This window comes from Hippopotamus amphibius, chromosome 6 (assembly GCF_030028045.1).
Source record: "Hippopotamus amphibius kiboko isolate mHipAmp2 chromosome 6, mHipAmp2.hap2, whole genome shotgun sequence".
NCBI lineage: Eukaryota > Metazoa > Chordata > Mammalia > Artiodactyla > Hippopotamidae > Hippopotamus > Hippopotamus amphibius.
The window spans coordinates 155394549-155419073 of record NC_080191.1 but is presented as its reverse complement, the minus strand read 5'-3'; the positions used below and the strand labels follow the sequence as shown (position 1 = coordinate 155419073).

The following is a 24525-nucleotide window of genomic DNA, read 5'->3' as shown; positions in this document are numbered from 1 at the left end:
ACCAGTTATGGGCGTACCAGACTTACTTTTGACTCTATATTATGCTACACTGAATCTATATACAGAGATTATGTGTTTTCTTTCTCTATTTTATTAATTTTGAAAGCTAACTTATATCCATTTATATAGCAAGGTGCAAATAAGTTTATTTCAAAATACTTTCTGAGCACCTACTAAGTGTGAAAAACTCTCTGACGTGATAGGGATTTCATGGTGAACAAAACTAATGTGGTTCCTATCTATACTTGTGGAACTTAAGTTTGTAAGGACAAAAGTTTATGAAGGCGTTCTAGGAAACAGGTACATATCCTCCCAATGATCTTGAGCAAATTACTTAACTCCTTTAAGTCTATCTCCTTTTTATTAAACTTGGGCAGAATAATACCTTCATTTTGAAAGATTTTTGTGAGAATTAAATTAGATTCAACATGCAATGTATTCCTGTCCCATAATAGGTTCTCCATTAATACGTTTGTCTTTTCCCACTTAAAACCGTGATACATTTTGTCTAAATGCTTCTGACTTAAACTTTGCTTCAGAAAAATGGGTGTTTCAGGTTCTCTGTTAGAGATAACAGAATGGATGTTTAAACACAAATTTCACTTTATTAATGACCTAACCTAAGTCAAAAAAGAAGTTGAAAAGGGAAAGGGGAAGCATAAGTGAGTTCCCCTCTAAAAAGAAAAGGATTAAGAAAGAGCCATCTGAAGGAAAGAGAACTGGTTCTGATTAGGAGCAGAGAGATGACATACGGCCATTATAGAGGTTCCTCCCAGATCAGAAGCTTGGGCTTCCTCTTTCCTCTTTAGTATATTTTGGCTGCAGAGAATAAATTTGGGAGCAGAGAACCTACAAGGGCAGTTCCTTATTCTTTTTTCTGATGGACATCTTGTCAGGTCTCTCTCCAGATCTAAGAAAGGCAAACATTTAACATCTAACATTTAAATATTTTAAGGAAGTGACACTTAACTATTTTAAAGAAGTTATTTGTTGTTTGATTTTTTTTCTTTTTTCATTTCAAAGATAGAGAGTTGAGTGAAAGCCCTTGTGAAGCTTGTCTTCCTATTCATCACAGAAATACGATGCATTTATAGCCCTACTGTGAACTACTCACCCAGTAGCAGCCTATCCTATTTGCAGACAAACTACTCAAATGGAAATAAACATTCTCCTAAATGCTGACCCTGCAACTTCTACATGTAAGCAGCCTGAGTTCCATCAAGTGTTGACTCAAGGGTGCCTGTGAAGGATCCCCTTAATCGTTCACCAAAATAGACCTATCCTTTAACGAGGAGCAGTTCTGGCTGGGAAAGATTTTCATGAGCCTAAAAACTATTTCCATTCAGCTTGTGCTTATCAAGTACCTAGAGGGAGGCAGCTTGATGTAGCTGTCAGAAGATCTTCAGCTTCAGAGTTAAACAAACCCAGATTAAATCCCACCTTGACACTTTAACCTTCAGCATTATCAAAGGAAGTATTAGGACCTACTTTTCTGGGGTGTTTTAAGAATTCTATTTGCTCTCCAACATAAAGAGTTTGACAGAGTGTCTTGTTACTTCCCTGACCTTGCCTTTCCCTTTGTGCTAGTACCTGTGGTGGACACAAAAGACAATCCAGGCTATACGGATGTGAAGTCATAAGAGCACAGAATGAGATGGTACTTGATCAAGTCCTGGTATCTGTGGAATGTGCTTCCAAACGCACGGCTGGACTTGAGCTGGCCTGAAATATATGGTATATTAGAGAATTCAATAGGACTTGAAGACTGAAAAAATTCTCAAATGTTTTCATTTCATAGGACCTGATTTCTTCTCTACCATCTGTGGATTCTCATGAAGTATACACAGATATACACCAATTGTAGCACAGTGCTTAAATCACTTAAAAATGGTGTTATCTCTTGTCTTGCCCAAGAGAAGAGAGATATGAGAGACAAAAGAGCAAGGAAGAAGAAAAAGGAAACTAATGTCTATCAAACACCCACACTGTTCACTCCCTTTGCTGAGTTCTTTCACACAGCACTGTGAAGTGGGTATCATTATTCCCATTTTAACAGATGAGAACGGAGAAGCTCGGAAAGGCAACTTTACCCAAAGCGACACCCTCATAAGTGGAAGTTCTGGGATTTAAACCTAGGCTTTCTGCCTTTTGGTCCAGAGGGAGGTAGAAAGGAACTTCTACTGATGAATCACTTCAGTGACACTAAATAAGCTGCTCTGCTGTGGTGTCTTCAGGGATTTTCCTGTCACGCTATCGAGCGTCGTATAGAAGAGGGGGCATGGGCTTGGGGGTCGAATGTGTCTGTGCCCAAATCCTTGTGCTCACCTTTCGCATCAGCTTTGTGGCCTGTTTAGCACTAGGAATTTATCCACATATGGTTACTTGGAATCCATACATTTTTGCCCAAGGAGGAAATAAACTGCAATGAAAATTCGGAAGTATTACTAAGAAAGAACCTAGTGGTAGTAGAGGAGCACAGCTAAGAGTGTGGCCCCAGCGTTAGACAGACTTGACTTCTGATCACAGCTCGAACAAGACACAATAAAACATAGTAGTTAAAAACACAGACCCTGAGGTCAGACTCTGGGCCCCTATCCCAGTTCTGACACTAGCTCTTTCTGCTTAACTCTCTTTGTCTTCAGTGTCTTCATCTGTAAAGTGGTTGTAATAGAAGTACCCCTCAAAGAGTTGGTATGACCTAGGTACAATTGAAATAGATGTAAAGTATTCAGCACAATACCTGGTACATTTTAGATGTCAGTAGGGGATTACTGTTATTACTACCACCACGATTACTAGGTACCTGTCTTTGGGTAAGTTATTCTTTCTGAGTTTCAAGTACCCCTTCTCTAAAATGAGGATATAATCATATCCACTTCAAAGAAGTGTTTGTGAGAATTCAACGGGAAACTATAACATGCTTAATACCATTTTGATAGTTATTTTAATTAGCTAGATGCTCTGATGTTCATCTCTTCTTTGGACCATGACACTCTTCAAATAAGTTTACAGTTCTGAGTAGTTTCCCAAAAAGTAGAAATTGCTGTGTTCACCATTAAACATCAAGTAAAGAACTGTTTTATTTTTGGAGGCGTCAAAGTGAAGAGCACATCTAATGCACACAACCATCTTCTCCAGGGGTAACTCTACAACACTCTCCCCCTGTCTCCTTCATTCTCATATTGTTCAGGAGATTGTTTAACTCAGAAAGTCAGAAAATGCTTTCTACCTTCCTCCAGACAGAACACATAATCACTGTATTTCCACATCCAACATCAATTTTCAACTTTCCCCAATAATCTTCAAAAATTGGGTGACTTTAATTTGTGTTGGTTTCAATATCGCTGAACAAGAATGTACTAGTCCCTCCTTAAGGCATCTTTGATTAAAGTTACAGTCTCTTCTCTTTTATTTTATATAACCTCTATGCCAGTTGGGTCTCCCTGAATCATAGGATCAAAATAAGATTGACTCAAAGCACTCCTGCACTGTGAAATTTAGTGCCTCTCCATCCCAGCACCGCTTCACAAGATTTCTGCACATTTGGGGGGTACTAAGTGTTCTGGCTCTGAGCTCCTGCTTCTGCTTTGTCAGAGGTGTTTGTGGATTTTTAAAAATTCATTCAACCTAATCTGTATCAGACACTGTTCTGAGCTCTTCATATGTGGTACAAACATACAAGTCACTTCTCTGTTTTCTCTCCTTCTTCCACACCTTGTCAATATGAATGTGGAACATGGTTCTATACCTCAATTACAAATAAAAAAGTTGCATCTTACAGAAGGTATGTGTGTCTCCAGCAGATATCACTGGAGGTTTGGGGATGTAACTTGAAGGGGAAGGAGGTAGAAGAGAGGACTAAATTGCCACCAAAATTTTTTTTTAGTTATGCAGAGTTTGTTTAGACAATTTTCTTTCTCTCCTTTCTCCCTATTTCAAATTCCTACTATGTTTTGATCCAAAGTAAATGTGATTTTCACTACCTCCACAAAAGGCTTTGCAGAAAAACCCACAGATGAGCCATAAACTCATAATAGCCTTTCCCTTGGCTACTGCAATGAGATCAAAGGGCTTTAAATTATCCCAGGTGAGGACTCCATTGAATTCTTAGCCCGGAGCCAAAATTTCCAGTTTCTGCTTAGTGGTGAGGGGTATGGGAAGGAGATGCTGTCATACTTCTGTAACCCAGGTTTAGAAGAAAACTCAAGAAGTGTTAGGCAGGTAGGACTATATATCCTCTGTCCATCTACCCATGCCTTCATTTGCTCGTTCATTCATTCACACAGCAAGGCTTCATTTAGCACCTCGGTACCCACAAGACACTGTGCTTGTGCCAACACCAACAGAATTTGAGACTCACTGTCCAACTTCAGGAAGATCAAAGTCTAGACTACGGCAAAGAAAAAATTGTGATTGAGTGGGGTCTAGAAGAATACATTAAATTCAACAAGTAGAGATGAGGAGATGGGAATTTCAAGTGAAGAAAATAGTCTCTGCAGAGATGCAGAAACTTGCCTCCATACAGCCTTCACTGGTGGGGTGAGTGGCACAGAAGAGCTGGTGAGAGGGCAGCTGCAGGTAAAGAAGTGAGAGAAGAGGATGCTGCAGACCTAAGGAGGGACCAGTCACAAAGAGCCCCTTCTCTCAAGAATATTCATGATGCCAGGCACCTCATACAGTTTGGACCATCCTCTGTCAAAATTTGATGCCCTGTAGGAAGATTGACATTCTGAGAGCCATGTTGGCACTTGAGACATAAATTTTCTGAAACCCAGGTTAATCAAATGAAAGATCCAGCCCATGTATTTTTGTCAGCTCTTGCTCTTGCCTCTGCAGTCACAAATATCATATAGAGAGAAACCACATTTATAAAAGATCCCAACATATAAAATACCTAATTTCATTGTTCACTTTGGAGAAGGGGAAAAAGATAAAAATATTGACATGGTATGATTTTTAAATAAAACTATAAACCTTCACAAAATTTAAACTGAAAACAAATAAATGAGTAAAATTCTACAGTACTAATTAAAAGAGACTGAAATAGGCAATAAGTTCCATAAAAGAGAAATCCAAGTTAAAGTCTTTCAAAAACTGTCAGTCACTTTGTTTACTGTGATATAGTTTGTATTATTGTTGTAACTGAAACCAGTATGACGTTAAAATATCCAAAGTCAAGAAACACATTTCTATTTCCAATTAAATCTTCTCTAAGAAAATAAGCATTTGGGGGACTTTCCTGGTGGCACAGTGGTTAGGAATCCTTCTGCCAATGTAGGGGACACAGGTTTGAGCTCTGGCACGGGAAGATCCCACATGCCACAAAGCAACTAAGCCTGTGTGCCACAACTACTGAGCCCACACGCCACAACTACTGAAGTCTGCACACCTAGAGCCCATGCTTCGCAACAAGAGAAGCCATGGCAATGAGAAGCCCCCCTGCCGCAGTGAAGAGTAGCCCCCGCTTGCCACAACTGGAGAAAGCCCGGGCCCAGCAATGAAGACCCAATCCAGCCAAAAGTAAATAAATAAATAATAAATAAATCTTAAAGAAAAGAAAAGTGAATAAAATGAGAGCACATGCATAGGCTAAGCAATGATAGTGTGTTCTTTAAAAAAAAAAAAAAAGAAGCGTTTTTTTTAAAATGACGGTAAAAATGTGAACTTCATTTTCACTTTTCAAAGAAAATGTCAGCATAACTCTAAACCTACTGAAAGAAATTTTTTTAAGCTGTTGGAAAGGTCAAGCAGAAAAAATATTTCTGGAATTTATAAATTTTGATTAATATACAAAGTTCTACAACAGAGTATGTTATATATTTTTATATATTTACTAAAATTTAAAATCTCTTAAAAGGCATTTGCAATAAGGTTTTTATAAACGTTTATTATAGATGGAAATAAGACTAGAAAATGAATCTAACATTTTTATTCAGTTGAATAAATTAGCCATGATGTAGGTATAGATATGGATATTGATGTAGTGTTAGGTAACATATATAATATGTATGTTTAAGTATGACAGAAAATATATACATGACATACATGTATGTCACACCTAAAAGCAACTGTGATCTGTGATGGACTAAGGGAAAAAATGAAATAAGCTTTTAAAATAACTGATCTTCTATGACTTTGGTGGTGACATTTGAGGAAAAACAGTGTTTAAGAAATTAAAAAGAAGTCTTTGTGTTTTTGAGTCTAGCGAAATATTACAAGATTTCAATTAACCAGAACACTCAGAGCTACTTGAGTGTTGTTATTAATTGAAATTTTTCATCACATCAAGATTGACTAAAAGGAGAAAAAAAAACTTTTTTAGTGGCAGATCTTTCTAAAATGTATTAATGGTTCTTTCTCTATTACTAAGTACAATAATACTATACCTAATTCTTTCTTTGAAGAATAGAGATATTACAGTCCTCAAGGCTATTGCTCAGTGCCTCTCTCCTTACTGAGTGGTACCCAGATGTAATTGTCAGTGATGGGCTGAGTATATACTGGCTGTGGGGCATAACTTAGAATTTTTAGTATACTTCTAATGAGGTTGTTTTTTTGTAAATTAATTTTTTCTTCTAAACATGATATTTTCTGGAAAAATTAATTGAGGATACTGGTTAATTAGGTTTTTTTTTTTTTTACTATAACTGAACAGGTTATAAGTGGCTAAAAGGAAATAGTGTGATATTGTTAATCTATGGAGGAGGGAAGAGTAATGGTAAATTTTCAGACAAATAAATTTTGATAGATTTAAACCATTTTGAGCTTTCCTTAATTTAGTGTTTAGAGGAATAGCTTAAGTGGAGAACCTAAGACCTTTCACCCTTTCTGGGAAACTTGGTAAAGCTTAATAAACTCTGGCATATGTTAATGTGGGAACAACTAGGATCTTAAAGAAATTAATTTTTTCTATACACATAACATCTATCTAGAATTAGAATCAATTTCAATCTGTCTAATGAAATCTCAGTATCAGGTAGTTGCTTTTATCTTTGAACCTAATAGACCAGAATTCATTATTTAGTAAGTTGAAATGAGTTCAGGCCAAATCTATTTTAAATGTTAATTTAATCTATTTTGATATATATCTGAGATTCAAGAGGAAGAAAATGTAGGGGATAGCAGAGAATCCATCTTTAGGAGACTGAGGAAAACTTTGTAGGCAATTTAAAATTAATATTATCAAATCACTCTTCTGCCTATTTATAGTGCCTTGGGACACAGATTATAGACATATGCCTGTATCCAGTATAGGCTATATAGGCAATCTATCTAAAGTAGGGTGTAGAAATGACTCAACACCTCCATGAACTCAATGATCCACCAAACTGTTTTAGTTCTTCAGAATTAGGAACAAGATATGAAGGTGGTGTCTATTTAAAATTCATCAGACAAACCAGTGAACTCGTTAATAAAAATATATAAACTGCTAGAAATGTTTTAACAATCTTAAAGTCTTCTATGCTGAATCCTTTCTTAGACTTTGAAAGTTGAAAGTCATCCTTTTTATTGTGATTATATAACTCTGGTTGAATAGATTTCCTAATATGGCCCTACATTTGTCAACCCTAGAGCACATAATGCACTCTGTGAATTCATCAGCAATCTAATGGTACCTTGGAGTTTTGCCATTGCTACCTGAATGGGTCAGATCCAGACATGCCTTGTTTTTCTATTGTTAGGGGAAGTCCATTAACTTTTTCATTTCAATATTGTATAACCTTATCAAATTACTCTTTCAAAATAATAAATACTTCTTTTAGATACTGTAGACTCCCAAATACGTATGGAAAATAATTTATTCAGCTAATGGGATTTTGCTGATTTATACAATCATTAGTGCATATTGAGTACTCACTTTTATATGTTATGTATTTGATCATCACAAAAACCTGCAAAGTCAGTGAGGCAGTTATTAGTACCAATCTCACTCTCCAACTTAGAGAAAACTAAGCTCTCTGCCTTAGGTCACACAGAAATGGAAAGTGTTATTTCTGTGTCTCAAACCCTGGGTTTCCAACTTAATATCCCATGCTCTGTCAACCCAGACTGCACCTGTCTAACCTCAGTAACCACATATATATAAAGCCATGTTGCCACACACCATTGGGTGAGGGTATCCCTTGACAACTTGGAATTGATAGACAGGCAAATGGAATTATACCCAAGAAAAGGCAGAAACTTGACAGCTACTTCTTTCCCATTCTGGTTTTTCAGTTGGAGGAGAAACTCCAAAAAAGGAAATATGTGACGTAGAGAGTGGGACATGAGTCTAGGCACAAGGTAAACACTGGCTTCAAAACCTCTAAAATACTGACCAGCTGGAATGGCCTACCTCATTGTCCTCCTAATCCAGCCTGTCACGTTCATGATGTCAAAACATGCAATGGGGGAGAGAATTGAGAGGTTGTTTTTTTAATAAGCACTTAAATGGTAGCTTCAAGAGCAAATTTCATTCATCTATTGATATAATTATAATGGTGTCCTATATTTGAAATTAATCAAACTGTGATTTTAGCCAGAAAGTTTGACAGAACAGTAAAATGAACTAGTACATCATCTGTATAACAATATAAGTGTGAGTTACAGATTAGATGATTAGAAAGAGGGAAACTGGCTTTATTTAAAACATTCAGGCACTCCAGGGATTCTGATTCATTTAAAGTCCCCTATGGACATCATCCCAAAGTGACATCTTCATTCAGGACAAGCTGTGAGCTCTACTGCAAAATAAGCTGCAGAGATATTAGCAAGAACTTTTGAAAAGGAAAAAAAAAAAAAAGCCCACTACCTGTGATAAATGATTACTTTCCAGTTGTTTTATTTTTTTAATTGTTCTTTGTTTATGTGCATAACCATTATATATTAGCTGATGTATGTATTAACTAATCTAAGTCTCTAAAATTTATATAATCTAATAAACTTTTAGTTGGAAATAACTTCCATGGAGCATTCAGATTTCAAAACCAAGAGAAATTTGTTTTTCACAGGAAAATTCTTTTCAAGTTCCAAACTATAATTGGAGGTCATGTGACTAAAAGCTCAATTTGAGTTTGAGAATGAACGCACGCTCCTGTTGGCACTGGGTGGCCCCTCCAGGTACAATCTTCATTTGAATTTCTTTTAGGCAACACTCTCTGACAAGTAGGTCATCGTCCCTGATGGGATATCACCACAGTGGTGATATCCCAACTTTGGCCACCTGGGTTCAGAATTCCTCGTTTTCGGTATCTACAAAGTCCTTTTGATCAGATTAGAAATCACAAAAGGAATTAACTGAGTAAACCTGTAACTGAATTGTCTTTTGATGTTTCTAAACAATTTATTAAAGTATAAAAGTAAGATTACTTTGTAATCATAGGTAGTTGTTTCGTTATTGTATTAGTTTACTAGGGCATTCATAACAAAGTTCTGCAGGCTGGTTGACTTAAACAACAGAAATTTATTTGCTCACAGTTCTGGAGACTGGAATTCTGAGATCAAGGTGTCAGAAGGATTGGCTTCTTCAGAAGCCTCTCTCCTTGGCTTATAGATGGCTGTCTTTTCCCCATGTCTTCACATAGTCTTCCTTCTATGTCCTAATTTCCTCTTCTTGTAAGAATACGAGACATATTGGATTAGGACCCACCCTTATACTTCATTTTAACTTAATTACCACTTTAATAAAGACCCTACCTCCAAATACAGTCACATTCTGAGCTACTGGGGGTTAGGCCTTCAATATATGAATTCTAATTCAGACCATAACAGTTACTAATCTCAACTCATTAGAAACTAGTTTCTCATCATTCCTGGTGGCTAGATTCAGCATCCTGGTCTTGCTTCGGATCCTTGATTTCTGTGCCTTATTAGTCCTTTTTGATTTAGGTTACCCCAACCCGGTCTCCTATCCATATTGCGACTTTCTCTGCCTCTGTTGCTGTTACTGAAATCTCTTTTCTGCTTTCATACCTATTGGCCCTCTTACGTTCCTTATGGCTTCTAAACTCAAGTTCATTACCGTGGTTTCTATAATAACCAAAAACCAGAAACAACCCAAATGTCCAGCAGCAGTTGAATGGATAAATTGTGGTATGTTCAGATGATGAAATACTGTACAGTGGAGAGAATGTAATAACTATTGCTACTTACTCCATGGATGAATCTCACAAACATACTATTGTATCTTTTGCTACCTACTTCATAAGGACACTTAGTCCACATAGTCCATGAGTGCAGCAGTAACAGTTCAGAGTCAATATCTATCAAATACCTACCATGTGCCAGACATTGTGGAAGTGCTTTCATACACACTCTCATTTAATTCTCACAAATTTATGAAGTAGCTAGGTAGTATTTCTACCCTATTTTCCGAAGGTAAAATGAAGCCTTAGAATAATTTATAAAAGGCAGAGCTGGGATTTGAAACTCCTGTCTTCTGACTCCAGTCCCAGTATTGGTACCAACATGCCACATGGCCATCCTTCTTTCCCTTCCATTGACCATGGAGGCTACACTGGCTCCATTAGCTGTTAATCCCCTGGCCACACAGTGACTGGGGCGCTGCTCTGAGATCTCTCCATACCTTCCCTAACTCCTCTCCACAGAGTGAGAAAGACTGCTCATCCTTTTAAGGAACCAGAAGGCATTAGGGAGGAGTCAACTCACACACTGCCGATGACGCCCAGAGGGCTACCAAGATAAACAGAGATGCCAGAGTCTGATCCAAAATTTTAGAATAGAAATGCCCAAAGCCTCAGCTTCTCTCTTAGAGCTGTTTCAGGGAAGTCAGGCAGATGGAGTACCTTAGCTGAGACCTGTTTGGCTAGTAGCTTGTGAATTTAGCCTAGTTTCTGTAATGTAGTTTTCCTAAGTTATATCAACAAAACTGAGGCATTTGGTGACTGGAGAACAAGCTGGTAAAAACACTTGCACCTGCCAGAAATGAAAGCTACAAAAGAAGGCTACTGAATAGTCAGACTCCAAGCCCACAACTCTTATTCATAAATTAGTAATAGAATTTACCTGAAACATTCATAAAGGGGACTTCAAGTTCACTAGTTACTAGTCGTCCTCTAAAAAGAAAATGGACACAGTGTAATTCTACCTTATGACATCTGCATAAATTTGCTATCTCAAATTCAAAAATTTAGGAACAATATATTTACCATATGGTCTTTACATCTGTTTTTTTTAAAGGAAGCGGGATTCAGTTTCTTTGCTCTAAGATAACAACAGTCAACATTTAAAGGCCTCCAATTTGGTAAAGGGATACAATTCTTTCTTCTGACTTGTTTTTTAACTTGGTAACTAGATTTTACTTACTAGGGGCAAGAAGTTGAGGGATGCATCTAATCACTGGTAAGAAAGAGTTTCATAGGTGATCAGTTCAAGGGAACTGTTTCAGGATCCTAACCATGTATATTACCTACAGGGATTCTTATTCATTATATTTACTTTGGAAAATTTTCCAATCAAGACTATGTGGAATAGACAGGAATGATAAAGAAACCAGTTTTTTGTACGTGGTTCCTCCCAAGTTTCCTTACCACCAGCTTTCCACATTCTACTATCTTGTATACTGCCCCACCTTAGCTAATTGCAAACACTTAGACACCAGACCTCAATACCTCTTCTCCTAACCCCTCCCAGGAAGAGGCCATGTCTCACCTCCCCCTGTGCCCAAAACACCATTGACTCAGCAGAGTTTAAGCAGCTATCCATGCTGGTGATGAATGATTCTCAGAACACCCTACTTTCTCTTAAGTGTTGGACATCCACCCATTTGTGCAAGTAAGATACGAGCAGTTTGGAGTACTTGTATTTGGGAGGATATCTTTGGAAAAGAAAAAAATAACAAAGTAATCTTTAGGGTTTTGCATTTTAGTCATTTTACTTAAAAATAACCCCCCCCAAAATGCCTGTTTTGCAAATTATCTGAGATATTTAACAAGGAATTGAAAATAACAAGAGTAACCCTTGAATTACAATTACATTTTTTGATTACATATTTCACACCATCATCAAAGCCCTCTCAAACATAAATATATTTATATAAATATAAATAACAAATTTGGGATTTATCATAACAGAAAGGAAAACTTACCACCAGATTCTACAGTTACTTCTTAATTATTGACTACGTATTATTTATGTCATCCTCAGCATAAAGCCAAGCAAGGTTAAACGAAAACAATTTTTTTTAAACCAGACCACTTTAGGTAGCAAAAGTCGCTTACAGGTACATAATAAACTCAATATTAAGGTGAAATAGATTCCAAGTAATTTAAAGCCACGTTAATCAGAGTAAGCCTGAGAGTAAAACTTCACTAATTGAGAACTGCTTATAGGTGAATGAGAACTGAGTGTTGTGACTTTGACCATTTGTCAGGAAAGGTTGCTAAGCAAACAGAGTAAATAAGCCTGGGGACAAGGTAGGAGTGAGATGGGGTATGTTTAACCTTCTTCAGAGAACAAACAAATGGTAAATTATGGACAAAGGGATCTTGTTAATTAAAAAGAAGTCTTATCTGTCCTTCAGAGCCGATTTTAAGCATCTCTATTTGGCAACGCTTTATTAATTTTAATGAATTTTTATTTAGATGCTTGAAACTATTTCATTTCTTTAAATGTCTAAGACTTTTTATGTAATTCGAAATCACCTTCCATCAAAGTTGGCCATATTATGTGATTTCAGTATCTTAAATAATTTGAAAAAGGTATTTAATAGTTGCTTGTATTTACTGAGTTAACTTGAGTGTCTATCACTATACCAAATAATGCAAAGTAGTTCAAAAGAAACAAGCACAATCTTTGCTCGCACAAGGCAGTTTCATTGATGAGACAGAGAACATTTTACAAAATAAAGGATTATAACAAGGTCCCTGGGAGCAGCTTAATCTGCATACACAACTCAGGAATTTTGGATATGGGGCAATTCTGCTCCTCAAGTGACCCACTGTGTAATTAGAAAAAATGACATGGAGTACTTTAGAACCAATTGGTGACTCTAGTCATTGAGGGCTGATTTTTTAAAATAAAAGTAGGGATAGAGGTTGACTCGACTTCCTCAAAGTGTTCCTGGATGATCAAGAGCACACCTTGAGGCAGGAGAGCCTAAAGTGCTTGGGCTTATTTTCTGAGGGAGAAACCACATTTTAAGAGTCGTAACAGTTTTACACACCAGTGTTTTCTGCTTCAGGCCTAAATGTTCCCGGTTTTCTGAGGGTGTTTTAAGAACTACAAGATGAAAGCTACTGATTGGGCACCCATTAATGATTTGTGAGTCCTGTTAGGGGAGACACCCTGAATGCTAACAGACGTAGTGAGAGCAGTGGTGGTGCTAAGGGGGCCTGTTAGGGCAGGAACAGCTGCGAAGGAAGGGCTGAGGAGGTGATGGAAGCAGCAGCTCCAGAGGTGAGAGAGAGAGCAGCCCAGGGACACCATACTGACTGATGAGAAGACACCAACCCGGGGTCAACTTATTCACTAGGCACAGTGGACACAGTTCAGAGGGCCCAAAATACTCTTAAGGACCCATAAAAATCTTTAACTATATCTTTCTTAAAATCGGAACCTCCAAAATGACTATTATAATAATGAATGTGTAATAATAAATCCAGTCTGGATTATATTTTTCTTGATAAAGCTTTGTCATAAAATACGATCTTCTACATTTTTTTATGGAGGAAGGGACCCATGAAGGCCAAAGGTTGAGGACCTATAGAAGTCATAAAGAGTCCCTACACAAATCATTCAGGCCAAGGGTAGTGAGTGTGCATGCAAGGGGCTTGGAATCCCAGCGACTTTTATGTGTGGAGGCTTAGAATTAAAGAGATTGTTATCCACGACTCTCCCATCACCACATACACGTACACCACATACAACAAAAAGTGCCAAATAGCACGTAACGCAAACTGAGGGCATAGGAGTTATATAGTAGAATGTAATTAGAATCAGTCCTCATTCACCTCAGAAGACTTCATGGCAAAGGTGATGGTCTGGGGAGTCATCTGGAAAAAACAATCCTGGAGGGGAAAAAGAAAAAAGAAAAAGATGGTAAGAGAGAAAGATATGGAGAATCAACTAGATATCTTCCTTTTTAATGCCATGTGTCATTATTTTAACTAGAGGCATCGATTTCCTTTCTGTTAACTTGACTACCCTTATTAAGGAATCAGTAATCACATTATTTCCAGCTATAAACAGATCACTGAACCAATGGTGAATTCATTATGATTTTTCAATTCCTCTTATGAATCGCTAATTAAGAAAAGAGAGAATTCTGTCCATGCTTCCCAGTTGTTTACATCTAAATCTGTGCTTCCTTCAGGATGTTTAGAAACAAGGATTGACCAGTATGCTCGGATTTAGTTCTATTTGTACCACTTTTAAAATTTACAAAACATTCTATTGGGGGCGGGGTGGATGAGTTAGAGGTTACTGTGATAGAACCAGCATGGTTTGACCCCTACTATATATTGGAAGAAATCTACAGGAACACACAACTAGGAAAGCACATAAGACGGTAGGCAGAGATCGCCACCGTTCAGGGAACACTGCTCTGACATTTTCCTGTGTTGAAAGAGAAGTTTGAAGAGAGCATGATACCATGACATTTACCTTCCCGAGTAAACGAAGGTTATCCTGGCTCTGCATGTGAGAGGCAAGAATAGCCGTCAGAAATTAACCTTTTTGTGGACAGTTTCCTGCAGGTGCATGTAAGTCCAGGATCTGGAATTTATGAGATATATAATTTTTCAGCATCTGCAATATTGAATATCATTTCATTTCAAACAATGTTGCTAAAATGATCTAAATGGCAGATATTTGCTCATGTGTATGTATATATGAAGAAATATATTCAATACATTCCCACTTGTAAACTTGATTGTAGTTTGTCTATCCTTAGAACAGTCATCCTACAAAAACTATTTAAAATCCAATATTGTAAATATAAAATTTGGGGGGAAATGCATGAAAATGTTAGGGTTGCTATTTTTATTTTCTTGTTTCTGTTTTTTCCTCAATTTTTGGTAATAGCACACGTTAATTTTACAGTCAGAACAAAAAGAAGACTTTTTTTAAATTCACGTATTGGCTAATTTAGGATTAGCAGAGATGTCTAGTATTGTAGTCTTTTACTTTTACCCTAATTTATCTCCCTTTCTTCTGTTTAGTATCTCTGATAAAGAACCTCTGTATTATTGTTGATAGATTAAGAATAATAAAAATAATTTTTGTTACAAACTCCATAATAGCAGTAATAGAATCGGCAACTAGAAAGTTGCTTATGAATGGACTGTGTTACTCTGAAATTACTTATTTTATTTCAAGTGTCCAAGACAGATCTCAGGAAAATCCTAGTAAAGAGGGCATTTAATGGCATTGAGTTAGCTTTTAATAAGAATTAGAGAGATGCTAAAGCTTATAAGCCTTTTAAGATCTACAGAATAGAAAGAAGTATGTGTACCTGAAATGCTTAAGTTCGTTTTCTTTGAAGACAGAAAAAACAAAAGCATTTTGTTAGAAATGTGCTCAGTGAAGTTACGGGTGGTTGATTCTTACTGACCATTGCAGACGGAAGAAAATATTTCTCATAAATGCCTGCTTAGATCCATACGGTGCAATTATACTGGGAAGTGATTGCTGCCCCAAACTTGGGTGAAACCTTTGGAACAACCTGCCTTTAGGGCAGTCGATGAGGGTGGTGTGGGAGAGCCCTTCAGCCTCACAAAGCCGAATGGAGAGAGAATAGTGTGGTAGAGAGGGAAGCACACAGGCTGGGAAGTCTGTCTGGGTTTCCATCCTGGCTTAGCTTTAAGGCCTTGGCCAAATCACACAGTCTCTTAGCCTCAACACCCAGAATTGTCTAGCGAAGACAGTAATATGTACCCCACAGAGCTCTCATGAAATCAAACAAGTAAAAACGCGTGAAACACCCAGCAGAGTCCTCAGCACATAGTAGCTTCTCCAGATAGGTTAGATTCCTTCCCTGTGAGACAGGCCTGGGGCCAACACCTGCACCTCTGAGGATATATGACAGCTTCACAGCCTGGTATCCGGCCTGAGAAGATTCTGTGACTTCCAGTGTTTCCTACTCTGTTTCTTATATTCTGCATTAAAAAAAAAGAAGTGGGCCAAAATTGAGTTTTCTTAATAAATGTTAGTGTCACTTGCTGTACTCCCTGTGTTTCATTCATTTATGCCTAGTATTATAATAGAAATTAATTTAAAAGTTTACTCTTAAGAATTGTTATTTGTTAGAAAATTTATTTGTTTTGTATATTTCATTTGTGAAGGAAGAAAATGATAAAAGAAATTTTTTAAAAATCAAAGAATTTTCTACAGCAAATCACCATAAAAGAGGGATGTTTCCCTTTATGATGAGACTATTGTCTAAACAGTCAAAAATATCTCAAGAGATTCAATAAGGAAGTGGGAAAAGGTGATTTTGAAGTATTATTTGAAAAGAAATAGGCTGAAATAATTGCTGGAGGGTGTCATGATGTGATAATCAACTTGTAAATTTTCACTATTCTTCTCTTGTGTCTAGAATGACATATTAGAAGCATACCAGTTTAATGTAATCTAAATCCGTTTATATGCTTGAGTGTATAGGGAGTGTGTATTTCCTTTTTGCTGTCTTCATGATGTTTCAAATAATAGATTAATATTGACTTTATGGTGTAGTTATATTTAGAAAATTGAGCTTGAAGTATGGATAATTATGCATATATATTTCTTACAATGTTTTAAGCCACTGCATTAAAAAAACAAAAAGCAAAAAACAAAAAACCTGCACAGCTGTATTACTGTCAGCCCTGCAGAGCTGCTGATAAGCCAAGTTGTATAGTTTCATGACTTACCAACTCAGTTATCAGCCAGGTTCTGAATTCCAGAAGCATTATCCAACAAGATAAATGGACAAGTCGGAAATGACACAGCTTGATTTTAAGATACTGGGTGGAGGTGGCAATACAACCTGGGGGAGTCTTGCTTTCATATATGAACGCATTCACATGATTTGGCAGTGGTTTTAGACACTCAATCTGGAACCATGGAGATGTCACGTGGCTGACCTTCCTGCTCTGTTCTCGGACTGTACCACACTTGTAAAACAGTGAGGCGCGTGGGGTAATAACACAAAAGCCAAAAGGCTATAAAGAAAAAAAGTTGCTAGCAGGCACTAACCTGGGTGTCATGACTCTTTTCAGGTAGTAGGTGTAACCTTGAAGAAAAAGTGGCACTGTCTTCAAAAAAGTGACCTGACCCTGGCTTTGGTGGGTTTTTCTGCAAGAAATAAAAAGCACCGCATGTGTTTATTATACATCCTTTCTAGCTGACCACTGCTTTGTTCTAGAGTTCAGCATGAAAGGACTAATTTTTGTTTCCTTTTGTTTTTGTTTTAGTGAAATGGCATGTCTGTTGCTAATTCTAGCTGGTATAGTTGCACATGTGAAAAACACCTATACATAGTTTACGGATTGGTAGCATTTCAAATAAATGGTATATTGAAATAGTGACCTGAAATTTTTTGAGATGCTTATCAATTGATATTTTTTTCTTAGCCCAAGAAAAGAGTCTGAATTATTTTTTAAATTTTACCTTGTAACATTAGATGTGTTTTTAAAAATATATTAGGAATTTAAATATAAGCATGCCACATGGTTTATTGCTATATTATTAAACTTCTTGGAGCATGGAAAGAATCTTCACAAATGATTTTGCTCTTTTGAGAAAATAAGCTGCAAAAATATGTGTTAAATATATATAGTCTATAAATGAGTGGAGCTTACAAAGGTATACTGAGCTTATAGTATGTAATGTTTTATCCAAATAATTTTTATATTTTGAAAAAAAGTCAAATAGTTTAACAGTGCCGTAAATCTTTTTCCCAGAATTCAGAATTGTATGTATCTCTGTTTTAGGAAGGTGACGCTTCAGTAAAGGAAAAGCCTGGGGTCATTATGCACCCCAACTTGTCATGCAGTGAATCACTGTTGCCCTTTATTCTTCCAGAATTTAGTGAATCTAAGGATTGTGCCCATATAAACTTTTCAGAACACGTAAGAAAATTACCACTGTTATATCTGCTGAGTAAATTCTCTAATAATTGATATTCTATCATAGAAATAACACACTGTCATTCAATTCTAGTTCTTAACAAACCAAACCAACTTTCAGCATTGTAAAGATTAACACATTTTTTAATGCAGTAACTATACAGAAAGTTTTTCTTTATTCTCATAAATAAAAGCTGCCACTTGCTACATTTTAGAAAGGCAATGCCTGAAAAAAAGGACAGTGTTCTGCTTCCTAGGGTCAACCTACTTTCTAAATACTCAAAACCCTGTGCAAACCAAAGGTAATAATGTAATTCCATCCTTTTTAGTTGCATAGAGACTATCAAGATTTATTAACCTCTGGAGTTAATATTGACCCTAGCTCTTAATTCCCTTTCAGTCAACGGACCCTCAAATGTCCATTTTTGTGTCTTTGCCTATGATATCTCTGTGTGCTACATTTGTATTTTAGGTAGATTTACGACACAGATATTCACGTGTGCACTTAGTATAAGATTATTTTCTCCAGGGAAGGCACTACCTAGAGACCAAAGAAAAATGGAAGTTTTTGTTTTTAAAGTGTTTATAGATTATTTAATTTTTACATAGTATGAGATGTTGCTAATTGGGTTGGGAAGATGGCATTTTGTTTTTTGTTTATTTTCCATTATGCCCTATCTATTCTCAAAAACTTAATAATCTGGTAAACTAAAACCACAGAAAGCCAGCCTACCCTTTTACAGTCCATAATTATGCTTGTATGAGACCAAAAAATTGTACATATCAATATATCAGACCCTCTATTATTAATCTTCCTTTATTTACATCTGAATTTATGAGATTCTCCAATTAAAAGACATTTCTAAAATTCTATTAAAATTTCTTAATCTCAAGAACATTGAGAGTTGCAATTTTTTTTTATACTACCTTCCCAAAATAAACAAGTTGGGTGATTTCCTGTGATGCTAGGCCGCCAAAGAACTTTGAGAGGTTTTATGACACGTTTACTTTTTATGCCTGATCCACTAAAAAATGACAGACTCCAGAGACCACCCAGCAAAAGTCCTCTGTGGGAGTGAGACCCTGATCCTAATCCCTATCCCAGACCCCTCACTATCATTCAAACACTTAGGGATTATATAGAAACAATTTTTAAATGAATATAACAGGCAATCCATAGTGTTTTTAAATCGATACTATAAAAATTGTCATGTCATGTAAATTGCCTTAAAATATATTATACATATAAAATACTATGTTAAAATTAAATATAATATGTCAGCTGTAAAGGTAAAAAAGTAGCTAACTAAAAAGTTCACAAATAATCTTCTTTCAGATTTTGTGTGTTTTCTCCTCAGCCAAAAGCCTCAAGATTCACTTGCAGCAGCCTACCTCTTCATTTATGTTCGATTGCTCTTTAAAATTAGAATATCTTGTGATAAATAATCAGTTAAAGATTTTCCTGACACAAGTCATTGTTGATTTCACTGTTATAGGGAAAAGGCTCTAGGGCGGCAGATAAGGCTGTTGCCATGGTGATGAAGGAGATACCGAGGGAGGAGTCTGCTGAAGAAAAGCCCCTCCTTACTATGACATCACAGGTGGGCAGACCCTTAGGGTTCCTGTAGGAAGCTGACATATGTTAATATATCAGATGTGATTTTTAACTAGAAAAAAAAAAAACATTAACTCGATCCAATTTTTAAAAAACACAGTTTCAATGAAACAATTATACAATATAAAATGAAAACCAAAATTACTAAAAAAAGGAAAATTCCATTATTTAGTTACTTATTCATGAATATTAATTTTCATTACTCAACTTTAGTTAAAAAAAAAGAAAAAGAAAATGTATGTGCAAGTAAAACATGTTGCTTCTTTATAAAGGAGTCTTGTTAACAACTTTGGGAAAGAAATAACAATTAAGATAATGGTACATTTGAACAACAACAACCAAAAAAAAAAAAAAGTCAAATTCCTATGAATAAATACAACTTATATTGCATACATATGTCAGTTTACCAATAGAATATCTAAATTTTCTTAATTGTTAAATATATTTATGTTGTGACTATGCATACTACATATATGTCTATACATATTTATATGGATAACTCATTTACAGGAATGAGCCAGAAGTCCCTGAGTCTCCATGCAGAAAATGGCATTTGTGACCCCTCTTCTACTTAATGACCTTGACAACAAAAATATCATCTCTGTTAAAAGCACATGAGGGCCATTTTCAGCATTTATTATAACAAGTATAGAAAAAGGTTTGCATTTGTATGCAAAGACACACTGAGAGTGAATCCTGTATGTCCTCAGGGACTTTTGAAACACCCTGTAAAATCCACATACATATGTATAATATACTCATCACCACTCTGTGGAACTATCAGTTTTAAATTCTTAAATGCAAAATATTTTTACTTGCATTTATCTTATAATTTAGATTAGATTGTTATCTTAAACATTTCTTTTTTTTTCCATAATGCAATAGTAAATGCAGTGATTCAGTTCCAATTATATGAACATGTCTAGATTTAGAAAAATGTCCATTTAAATTCCTCATGAAAGGCATTTATATCAAAAGCTAAATTATGGCAATTTATTTTTAGAGTATCATCAGATCACATCCCCAGCTGCTGCCAACATGTGTGGTTTTATTTCATTCTAAACATTATGTTGTAAGTAATGAAAATTATAACAACATATAATGTCAAAGTTGAATAATAAAAAAAGTTGTTAAAGGTTCCCAGGACTTTGGGATAATCTTATATTGTGGGGTTTTGTTTCGTTTTTGGGGTTTTTGTTTTTTTTTTAATCCAAAAGAAGAGATGCTTCTTCCTAGCAACACAAAGTAATAGTTGGAAAGAAATTTGCTTGATATTTACCAAGGCCTCCAATCTTTACTTAGTTTACGTAGTAAAGCATATACAGTTTTACGTTGATCTCCTGCACTTTGTAATAGAATCCATGTCCAAAATGTACAGACTACAGTTCCTCAGGTGAAGGCTCTGGGAGGTGAGAACTACTGGAGTTCTCGGTTCATGGCAGAGCCATATTCATCAGTAGATAAGACCTATCCAAATCTGCAATTGGCATAGTTGTGCTGCCAGTATCATTTCAGGACAGGCTCTAATGCCCAAAATTCTCTTTCTTCAAAACCATGCACTGCTGTGTGCTTTCCAGTAATCCTTTTCAAATGTCCAAAATTAACACTATAACCTAAACTTGAATTTAAATTTAACGCAAAATAAGAATTTCAGTTTTTTAAATCAGGAAAGAAACTGTGATTATTACCATTTTCTCATATTCAGAACATTTATGTGTACCAAGTTCCTTCTTTAATCCCTGTCTAATGTTGCATTAACTGTTTTTGAGGTGCTAGTTACAATTTTACTGCATGACGATGATGTAATGCTTTCTTTGATGCATCGTATCCTTGTTGCATATTGGCTAGTTTATGAATCAGCAAACGGGGAGGTCTGATTCATAAAATGCAATGCACCTATTGTGTTGACAACTTTATGAAATTAATCCTCTGACAGCTGTGATACAATTATTTCTCGGTCAAATGTGGTTTTATTAGTTGATATACTTTTTCCACTATACACAAGTGGCTTCTTCCCTGCTATGCACCAGTGGCATGCACAAGCCAAAAAGCAGCAGAATGATCAGAAAAAGTGAGTACTTCTCATGGCAACCACAGCATCCAATCTGTGTACCATACCACATTCTTACTCGTTATTTTGTGTGAATGTATTAGTGTCTTGAAACATGTCTGTCCCGTGTCTCCTGTAAAGCCCCTATGACATAGTACTACATACTGCGGGACACATTGACTCATCTTCATCACTGGTGTGTCAATGCCAGCTGCTCATTCATAGATTCCAGAAATATCTGAAGCTAATTGCTACTCTCTCAATAATGCCTTCAGGACAATCATAATTGATAAAATATAGAATAAGTCCTTGAAACACTGAGTCCCTAACTTGTTTAGTAACTATTCATTCCACAGATTGGTAAGTGTAGAATAGTTTATATTGAAGTATTTTTGTATTATGTGATTATTGGGATCACTTTTAGAGAGATTTAGCCAAGCATCCTCCAGTCAAGTCATTTATAGTACATTGAATAAATTGAACAAAACAAAGGAGTTGGCCAGGTGACCTGAACTCAGAAATTGTCGGATCCCTGAGACTTGCTCTTTTTGTTTCATTTAATTATTAATTCTTTTGCTAAACAATATGTCAAGCTCTTCATAGAAGCTCAAGTTCATGTTGTCCTAGACTAACACTTTAAGTCAAACAATATGGAAACAAATGTGCATTGATGAGAGTTTTGAAGGGAAAAAATATGTGAACCATCAAGTCTTGGAGGAAATAAACCTTGTCTAGACCTGTGCTATTCAATCGAGTAGGCACTAGCTACACATGGCTATTGAGTGCTTTGTAGATACCTCAAACTGAAATATGCTGTGAGTATAAAATACACACCACATGTTGAAGATTTAGCCCAAAGGAAAATAATGTAACTATCATATTAATAATTTTTATATTGATTACATGTTGAAATGATAATGTTTTGGATATATTGAGCTAAATAAAATATGTTATTAAAATTATTTTCACCTGTTTCTTTTCACTATTTTTAAGGTAGCTACTAGAAAATTTTTAATTACCAGGCTCTCATATTTCCATTGAACAGCACTGCTCTAGACTGTAACAGTATAAATAAATCCAGTTTGAGGCTAAAAGAGAAAACTATGTGCCAGAAGATTGAGTATATCAGAAATATTTTTATTCTTCTTTATGAGAATGAAATGGCTTTAGGGAATATTTTTTTCTCATAAGGAACTTTCAGAAATTTTCAATTTAACCACCTCCCCTGTTACTTTTGTTAGCAAGGTATAGTCCATTTGTTTCTTGCTGTAGGGCACAGTGTCTCAAAACTGTGTGTTCCAAACCTCTTCTTGTCAAGGGAATTTTTTTTAAACTCAGCCGTTGTTTTTCTATCTGTCCCCACTCCTTATACTTCGATATTGATTTAATTTTGTGTCTGATAAAGATAAAAAGAGTAATGTCCTTGATTGGAAAAACATTCACAAGGCTGCTAAGTACAGTCTTGTTTGGGTTTTCTATTACTAATTTGGAACAATTGCTTGAATTATATTCTTCCTGCCTTGATGTTAGTACTACCCAAACTGTAAACGGTAATATTTGTTCAGTTCCCCATAAATAGAGTCACATTTTATAAGCCTAACTGTCCTGTCAGCAAAGTATTTGTAGTCAGTTGGTTGACATTTAGATTAGTCAAAGAGTTGAAAACTATCACATGATTATCCTTTACAGGAAGATCCCCTGGGACCCGTATATATAGAACTGGGGATGGGGCAGTACCGTTATTAGTACTATTAACTCAGGAGAAACTAACTCCATTGGGTGGCAGAGTTACCATGACAAAGCCTTCAAAGGCTGAATACTTAAGGGGTGAATAGTAATGATTTAGTTGTTTTGTCTTTTCAATAGATTGAGTCAGTCAACTTAGTTTTAATGTGGTGACTATTTTGATGGGCTTTACACACATTTCTAAACTTGGATAAGACTAATAAAGCCATGTTTTAAACAGATAGTTTAATTACAAAATCATGAACAAAAACTTACTTAAATGATACATATTGTACTTTTAATCAAAAGAATATAAATAATACAGGAATTTTCAAAATGCATAAAGATATAGCTATTGAAAGCATATTTGTATTTTTATTTATATAAAAACAAAACTTAATTTTTTTCTGTTATTTAGATAAGGTAAAAAGACTGGTATTTTTTGCAAATTTTTAAATCAACATTACAAACGTGAGATATTTGTCAACCATTTTTAAACTTATTAGCTTCAATGTTTTAACTTTTAAAATTATTCTTTAAATACTAAAATGTTTAAATATAAAAATAGAATATTTTACTTTAAACTAAACAGATTGAGATCATCAATCTGAAGCGTAAAATTGTAGAATAATGAATTATTATCCTTTATATACCTTTTTTTATCACCTAAAATGTATTTTAGTTTGGAGTTAATTCTTAGTGATATAAGCTACCACAAACTTTAGCTCTGTGTTTTTTAATGAAACACCTAAGCAATATATTGTTTAATGATAAATATACTTGTCACAAAACAAGCCATCTTTAATGCACTGGAGCTTAAATAGCAGGCAGTATTTAAAAACAAAATACTCTCCTTTCATCTTGGTTAAATATTCTCCTGTAGCTTATTAGATCATAGAATAATTTAATTTTTTAACATTTAAATTAAGGAAATTCACGTTGAATTAAGGCAAATGCATTTTTAGACAAAGTTTTAAAACAGACAATAATTTATTAAAGCTGGATGATATTGTCTGCATTTTACTCAACACTAAACATAGTATCAATATAAAATAAGAACCAATTTGGTCCGGTGGTGGCTGCTATTAGCC

At 35.6% G+C, this 24525-nt stretch overlaps 1 protein-coding gene across 6 annotated transcripts in view; it reads left to right on the top strand.

The window, feature by feature from the left end:
* Window positions 1-24525, top strand: part of PEX5L (peroxisomal biogenesis factor 5 like) — a 171251-nt gene that overhangs the window by 48880 nt on the left and 97846 nt on the right. For 3 of the 6 annotated variants that reach the window (XM_057740115.1, XM_057740111.1, XM_057740108.1), the window contains exon 3: window positions 19541-19645. The exons of 2 other annotated variants lie outside the window; for them this stretch is intronic. In XM_057740115.1, coding sequence (XP_057596098.1) covers window positions 19541-19645 — 105 coding nt within the window. Of the gene's footprint in view, window positions 1-19540; window positions 19646-21680; window positions 21702-24525 lie in introns of those variants that run through there. One more of the 6 variants, XM_057740109.1, reaches the window with a different exon arrangement.